We start from the raw sequence: 8,355 nt of genomic DNA, 5'->3' as shown, positions 1-8,355 counted from the left end.
GGGTGCTTGGCTCATGCAAGCAGCACAGAAGAGCCAGAGTGGCTGGGGTCCAGTTTGAGTGAAGGATGTGGTTAAAGAGAGGTAAGCGGGCCCAAATTCAATGTCGTGCACACTTTTTTCCTTCTTTTTTCCGGAGCTGGGGACCGAACCCAGGACCTTGCGCTTCCTAGGCAAGCGCTCTACCACTGAGCTAAATCCCCAACCCACTTTTTTCCTTCTTAAGATAGGTTTCACTTTATACCCTTGTCTGGCCTTAAACTAATTCTCCTGCCTTAGCTTCCTCAGTGCCAGGGTTACAGGAGGTGAGCTACCATGCCTGTCTGGCTCTGAATTTCTGTTGCCCTCTAAGAATCCGTCTTACAGCCCAGTAGCTGGAGACAACCCTGTATTATTCTCTGCCAAGATTCTGTGGGTTTTCTAGATTTGGTTTGCTGGTCCTTGTAATCATGTGGTGTCATGTGAGAGCTGGGATATCTAAGATGACTTCTTCACATGATCCCACCAGTGCAGTAGTGTAGAGACTGGGGACAAAGAAGGATGTGGAAGCTTCTCACACATGAGTGGTTCAAAAAGGGACAAGCGGGAAACTGCCAAGTTCAGAGCTGGCACAAATGACTTCGGCCATATTATGCTAGCTGAAGCTTTCATGGGATCAAGTAGGATCCCATGAAAAGGAAAAGCCTCTCCCCTCGGGAAGGGAGAGGAACAGAGGGCTGGTGGCATCCTCAGTCCCACACAACTTTTTCTGTTTACCTTGAGTAGATGACATCATCAGAGGGCTCACTCTGAGCAAGGGCATTAGAGAATATGATGTGTGCTTTTGTGGGAGGTATAAATTAAGCTGCATTTTATTTATTCATTGTGTGTGTGCGTGCGTGTGTGTGTGTGTGTGTGTGTGTGTGTGTGTGTGTGTGTGTGTGTGTGAATATGTACCATATACCATAACACTCATGTAGAAGTCAAAGGACAACTTGCAGTAGTCTTGTTTATTTCCATCATGTGAGTTCCAGGGTTTAAACTCAGGTCATCAGACTTGTTTGCAAGTATTTTACCCTCAGAGACATTTCTCTGGGGTCCCACAACATTTTGTTTACTGGAATAATAATAAATAATAATAATGATGATACTATTTATTATTATTGTTGTTGTTGTTGTTGTTGTTGTTGTTGTTATTTTTTTGTGTATGTGTACATGGGTGGGTGGGTGGGTGCGTGCTTGTGTGCTCCTGAGTGCAGGTACAACTCCACAGCAATTGTGTGGTCCTTGGATGCTTTCAGATGTCTGTCCTCACCTTCTACCTTGTTTAAGAGCAGATTTCTGTGTTGTTTGCCACTGCAAACACCAGTCTAACTGAAGGCCGACGAGCTTTCAGGAGCCCTCCCTTTTCCACCTCTCCTCCTGGCAGGAGTGCCTGGATTCTAGGTGCTCTCCCTGCCTCTCCCACTTTGCATGGGTTCTGGGGATCTGAACTCAGGTCCTCATGCTTGTGGTGTATGAGTATCCACTAAGTCATTGTCCTAGACCCTGTTCTTTGGAATGGTTTGTTTTGAGATCTTATCTAGGCTCTCCTCAAACTTGGAGTGTAGTGGAAGGAACCTGGCCTTGAACTCCTGACCCCCCTTCCCCACCCCCCACACCTTACCCTCTCATATGTTGGGATTAGAGGCCTGAGTTGCCACATCTTGCTCACTTAAACTATTTTCACCACCTTGAGATCATCATAACCATTTTCAAGTCCCTATCTTACAGATTATTGAGTTCATACATACCTTATTAACTAGCTGGGAAGTAGAGACAGGAAAGTCAGGAGTCCTTGGTTCAAGAGCAGCTGGGGTTGAGTCTGACAAAACCTAAAAAAGGAAAAAAAGAAAAACAAAATTCCTCACCAATATGTGATGTCCACCACTGTTGTTGTGACTGTCTCACTTATTCACTTCCCCCTTTAAGATGTTTATTTTTAAATTTCGAGAGTTATTTATTGTATGGGTATGATATTTGGCCTGCAGGTGTATATGTGCATCACTTGGTGTCCTCAGAAGTCAGAAGAAGGCTTCAGATTGTCTGAAACTGGAGTTATCGATGGTTGCCAGTCACCAGCTGGGTCCTGGGACCTGAACCTGAATCCTCTGCCAATGAGAGCATACAGTGTTTAACCACAGAGCCATCTCTCTGCTTTTATTTTTTTTTAATTAGGGTATGTCTCTCTGTGTGTTTGTGTACATGTATGGGGGACCCCAGGAGGCCAGAAGAGGACATAGAATCTCCTGGAGCTGGAATTCAGGAATGTGTAAGCCATTAGACATGAGCACTGGGAACCGAACTCAAGTCCACTTCAAGAGCAGTTGGGTGCATAGCCATACATGCAGGTAAAATAATCACACATAAAATAAAATAATAAAACATTAAACAAACAAACAAGGGGATATCTAGGCAAGGTGGCGTACACCTTTAATGCCAGTACTTGGGAGACAGAAGCAAGCAGATCTCTGTGAGATGGAGGCCAGCCTGATCTACATAGGGAGTTCAGGGCTACAGGGTGAGAATGTCTCAAGAAATAAGCAAAGAGAGTAATACCACCAGGGACAACACCAGAAACAATAATGGATTGACTTTACTTTTACTCTGCCCAGGAGCACTAAACACCTTGCTGTAAGCATGCCTCATTCACTCTCTCAAACTCTCTGAGGGGCAAATACCTCCAGTTTATGTACAGAGAATGATGTGACATTCAGAGTGGTGAGGCCGCATGAGCTGCAAGGGCCTCCTCGCCTGACTCATAGCCTCCTCTCTGCCTCTCACCCAGGGCCACCTTCCTCCCAGTGGGCACAGGATATGACGGAGCACAGCTTTTCCTCACTTACTTGACATGTTGCGGTGACAAGATACCTGACCAGAAAACAAACAAACAAACAAACAAACAAACAAAAATCAACTTACAGAAGAAAGGGTTTATTCAGCTCATGGTCTTAGAGCATGGTTCTCAGTCACAGGGCAATCAGGGTGGTCGAAGCCTGAGGTGAGGCAGGTGAAATGGTGTCCACAATTGGGAAACAGAGTGAACCATGGTGTTGAGCAAAGTTTTCCTTTTTACAGTCCAGGGCCTCAGGTCTTGGAATAGCGCTCCCTGCACCAAATGTGAGTTCTCCCATTTCAATTAACCTAATCTAGATAATCCCTCACAGACATGCCCAGAGACGCTTCTAGATACAAAGGTGATACAAGATTGTCAAGCTGGGGGTTGGGGACTTGGCTCAGTGGCAGAGCACTTGCCTAGGAAGCGCAAGGCCCTGGGTTCGGTCCCCAGCTCCGAAAAAAAGAACCAAAAAAAAAAAAAAAAAAAAAAAAAAAAGAAAAAAAAAGATTGTCAAGCTGACATTTAACATAACTTAATATAATGTATTTCCTGGCTCAAGATTAGCCCCACTTCCCAATACATTTGGTTAAGTAAGTACTGTGGTGCATACAAAGCCCTTCACACAAAATGAGCATCATTCATTTGGGGCTATTATTAGCCTGTGCTCAGTAAATACTGACACAGTGAAGCATGGGGAGCTTGGGATATGGTATGGAAAAAGAAGCGCATTGTACAATCACGCATGTCACATTTATCTTTATATCCCTAGCCCCCAGCACAGGCAGTGACAGAATAGAGGCTTTCTTAGTCACTGTTCTATAACTGTAAAGAGACCTCATGACCATGGCACTTCTCATAGAAAGAACGAATTTTTTTTTCTTTTCTTTTTTTCGGAGCTGGGGACTGAACCCAGGACCTTGCGCTTGCTAGGCAAGCGCTCTACCACTGAGCTAAATCCCCAACCCCTGAAAGAATGTATTTAACTGAAAGCTTGTTTACAGTTTTAGAGGTTAGTCCATTATCATCATGGCGGGGAGCATAACAGAACACATGGTGCTGGAGCAATGTCTGAGATCTTTATATCCTAACCCCCAGGCAGGCACACAGGCAGGCAGAGAGATTGGGCTTGGCATGGGCTTTTGAAACCTCAATGAAACCTTCAGTCACATGCTTCCTCCAAAAAGGCCACACCCACTCCAACAAGGCCACACCCACTCCAACAAGGCCACACCCACTCCAACAAGGCCACACCCACTCCAACAAGGCCACACCCACTCCAACAAGGCCACACCCACTCCAACAAGGCCACACCCACTCCAACAAGGCCACACTCACTCCAACAAGGCCACACCCACTCCATCAAGGCCGTGCCCCTCATTCTTTTCAAACAGCACTACTCCCCAATGACTAAACATCCAAATAAATGAGCCCATAGGAGCCATTCTTATCCAAACCATCACAGATGCTCAAGATACAAAGGCATTTTGAGCAGTGGTCTCTGAAAAAGACTCGGAAAGGTGCTGCGATTCCCTTGGGACCACGCAGTGAATGTGGGAGCACATGACAAGCTATGAAGCCGTCATAGCTTAGCAGAGGCCATTATGGATCCCTAACTGATGTCCTTGACAGGCACTGCCCACCACAGGATTGGAGCTAAACAGGCATGGAGCATGAGAGAGGCTGTGTCATGGACTTCTGATGGAGAGAGGGCATTCTCCAGGGATCTCCTCCTCCTCATCCCGATTCCCATCTCAAGGTAAGTGCAGTTAATGCTTAGTCTGGAGTGGAGACTCAAAGAAGAAAGGACATGAAGGGAGAATAAGGGTGGTGGATTCTGAGAGGGAGACGGAGTCAGAGAGATTAGGGGTCTCACGGAGATGGGAAAGACTCTCTAAGATGGGACTTAAGAAAGGCAGCTTCTGAGGCCATGGCCTTGCAGGGAGTGGAGGCCCCGAGAATCCCTAAATCTGTAGATTTTCTTAATTTGAGACAGGGTTGGAGATTCTCCTGCCTCAGCCGTCCTTGTTGATATGCACCTCTAGGCTGCCTTAAGATGTAGGTAGGGTTTGTTGTATTGGTTTTTGAGATAGGGTCTCAGTGGCCCAAGCTAGCCTAAAACTAGGTATATAAAACTTAGGACAACCTTGACCTTTTGATCCTGATGCCTCTACCTCTGGAATGCTAGGATTACAGGGCGGGCGCTACCATGTTGGGTTTATAAAGTTCTGGGATAGAACACGCGTTCCTGTACGTTTCGTGTACTCACTCTACCCACTGAACGTTACATCCTCAGGCCCAGGTGTCTGTTTTCTGTATGTGTTGGGGGCACCTGGAGGGAATGGAGACCCAGAGAAGGGTCTGAAGATATACAGTGAGGAGACAGAGGCTCATGGTCTCCAGTGAGCGTCAGGTCTGAGGAGTGATGAAAGTGTGGCTGAGGAGTCTGAGCGCTTGACAGATGCCCAAAGAGATGCAAATAAGAGTCTCTCCAAAAAGGAGAGAAGGGAACTCAGGAAGGGCCACAGGTGAGGAACTGCACAGGACTACAGTCTGCAAAGCCAGCCTGGGGCGGGGGGTGTCGGAGGGACCCCCACCTCTCCTCTCCCCAGTATCACCTCCTCCCATCCCACTCCACCCCCGCCCGGGATTGTAGCGCAGGCGCGAAGCAAACTCGCTTTGCTCTCTTCCAGCTCCGACAGCTTCTGTTGGTTCCGGAGACGCAGGTCCAGAGGTGAGCTCAGACCCCTGCGGCCCGACCCCCGCCCGGCTGGCTCCCCTGCCCCTAGGCGCCCCCTGCCCACCTCTGGCACCCCCGGAATGATAGTGCCCGGTCACAGGTGGGACATCTGCTCCCTGTGTTCTGGCTTGGGGAAGTGGAAGTGATACAGAGCCCCTTGGCACTGTGGGCCTCGACACCCCAGGGCTTATAGACTAGGCAGAGGCTTCAAAGAATGAATTCCCCCGCGCCTCTCTAACAACTCATTCTCATTCCTCTGTGCCTCAGTTTCCCTTCTGGGAAACTACGCAGTTTATTTTGCCAGAGATGATCAGGTCAGAGAATGTGGCTGATGGTATTTATTTATTTATTTATTTATTTATTTATTTATTTATTTATTTAGACTCCTCTAGCCACCGCACAAGCAGGGCTTTATTTCCTGCTGCGCTGGAGTGGGCGGACCTAAAGACAGATTCTGTGAGTCCTGTGGCCCACAGGTTTGTCTCCTTCGAGACAAGTCCCTGGCATTAAAGCCTCCTTTCTAGAACCACGCAGCCTCTGCCTCTTCCAGCTCTCTTTCCATTTAATGACTCCCTTTGCAGGTTAGGAACACACTCCTGGATGTTTCCATGGCAACCCCGCGGGCTCCTCAGCATCCTGTCGCTGCCTGTCCTCTTCCCATCCCCCACCCCAGACCTGCTTCAGACCACCCTAAGATGGGAGGAGGAGGGGCCAGGCAGAGGGGAGGCACAGTCAAGGTCACCTTCCTTCTTCATTATCAGCTGGATGAACAACAGGCCCTTTGCATTTGGAGGCTGGGAGAGAAAGAACTACAGGGGAGGGGCTGACTCTGGCCCTTTGTCCCTGTGCCCCCCACCCCCTTTCTGGGCCTCTACTTGACGCTCTGGCTGTGGAGTATCCAGGCCGCTTTCATTTTCCTCCCTAGCATTCCCAGCCAGGGTCTCTGTGGTCTTTGCTCTGGCCACATCTCTTCCCCCTCTTGCAGTCCAGTTATCCAGACCTCATTTTTAGGTCACTGCTACACCTTGGCCTCTACCATTTATCATTCTCTAGGTTGGTTTTTGTTGTTGCTGTGTCCTTTATTCCTCCTTTTAGTTTTCTTCCTTCCCTTGAATTGTGGGTCTGAGTAGACAGTCACAATGGTGTGTGTGTGTGTGTGTGTGTGTGTGTGTGTGTGTGTGTGTGTTTACACAGGGATTCTGGGGCCACTCTGATTGAAGGCGAGAAGGATCCTAGATCCACATCACCCTTCAGAACAAGTCCACTGGTTTTATTTTGTTTGAAGCTTCACATGGAGCTGAGGGATGGGAAAAAAGCAGCAGAAAGAGCCAAGTTTTTTCCCAGTGCCTCGATGTACACAGGTCCCTTCCATTCCCAAGATCTCAGAGTCTTCTTTTGTGGGTTCCTAAATGGTCTTTCTGGAAATCTGGTAATCAAAAGGACCGAGAGCCTTTAATCCTGAACTCATAATTCCTTAGGACTTGTATGCGGCAGAAATGAGCCTCAGGCTTTTAGGAGCGTGTAGCTTGAGGACTCCCGTCCAACTGGGATATCATCTATGAAAATGACCCCCAGAAAGGGTCCTGAAAGGGACAGAAGTTTTGAGGGGGAACATGAGGATCTCTCACTGTAAACATGGGAGCCCAAAAAGTTGAGGAAGGGAATAAAAAACAAAATATAGTAATTGGGGTTGTCAAGATGGCTCAGGGGGTAAAGACACATGCTGCTACCAAACTGATGGCCAGAGTTCAATCCCCAGGAGGGTTCACTTGGTAAAAGGGGAGAATTGACGCCTGCAAGACTTCCTTTAACGTCCACATGGGTTTGCACACACATATGTGTACATCACGCACATATAAGTAAACTCGAAGACAGTGCCATGATAACTACAGCAGGCTGTTCCCGGACAAGGTCATTCTTAGTTCGATTTCACTAACAAGGGAAGCCTGGGAGGTCAGTACACAATCTAAAGTCACATCGAAGAAGCTGCGGGCCTGGGACTCAGCCCAACAGTGAGGTTGCAGAGCCACATCCCAGCTGCCAGATGGTCTACACAGAAAACATGCAGATGGACAGACAGCTGCCAACAACTGGCCCGTGCAGGAACTTAGGGGAAGACTGGATGCTGAAAGGATAGATGCACTGTGATGGCGAACTATTCAGTGATAGAGGAGTGGTGAGGGGACCTCCCATGCAGGGGTCGTAAGGGTTACCATGGCAATGCTACTGACCTCCCTCTGTCACTGTGCCCACAGGGATCCAAGATGAGCTGCAGTCGCCCCTGTGTCTGTAGCCATGGCACCAATGTGGAGGAAAGTACATGGTATGGGGTGGACTTCTATCCTAATCTCTTCTACAATGACTGGCTGGGTACCAGTCTCCCCTATAACCCAGAGAAACTCCCCATCCGGTACATCAACCGACCCTGGCCCTCGTTGTGTTGGAAGGTAAGGCCGAAGGAATGGCTCCTGTGACTTGGGGAGAAGGTGGGATTGGACTGAGGCCAGATCATGGCTTGAGGATGGTCAGGAGTCCCATGTTCAAGGGCCAAAAGTACAGCATAAATAGACTTCAGCAACAAAGTTCATTTTCTAGAAGAGACCAGATGTTGGATACCTTCTGGCAAAGTTGGATCCAGCCAAGGGCTGAGGAGTTTACCAGCTTTTTCTTTCTTTCTTTTTTTTTTTTTTTTTTTTTTCGGAGCTGGGGACCAAACCCAGGGCCTTGCCTTTGCTAGGCAAGCGCTCTACCACTGAGCTAAGTC

The 8,355-nt window shown here is 48.1% G+C and overlaps 1 protein-coding gene across 1 annotated transcript in view; it reads left to right on the top strand.

Annotated features, from left to right (window-relative positions):
* Positions 1–5,527: 5,527 nt before the first annotated feature.
* The window catches only part of Nrsn2 (neurensin 2), an 8,495-nt gene continuing 5,667 nt past the window's right edge, over positions 5,528–8,355 (top strand). The window contains exons 1-2 of the mRNA NM_001109561.1: positions 5,528–5,585; positions 7,847–8,038. Of these exons, the coding sequence (NP_001103031.1) occupies positions 7,856–8,038 (183 nt within the window). The 5' untranslated portion in view covers positions 5,528–5,585; positions 7,847–7,855. The remainder of the gene's footprint in view (positions 5,586–7,846; positions 8,039–8,355) is intronic.

The sequence above is a fragment of the Rattus norvegicus genome, chromosome 3, assembly GCF_021556685.1.
Source record: "Rattus norvegicus strain SHRSP/BbbUtx chromosome 3, alternate assembly SHRSP_T2T, whole genome shotgun sequence".
NCBI classification, from domain to species: Eukaryota; Metazoa; Chordata; class Mammalia; order Rodentia; family Muridae; genus Rattus; species Rattus norvegicus.
The sequence above is the reverse complement of the archived record's forward strand: the minus strand, read 5'-3'. Positions and strand labels throughout refer to the sequence as shown.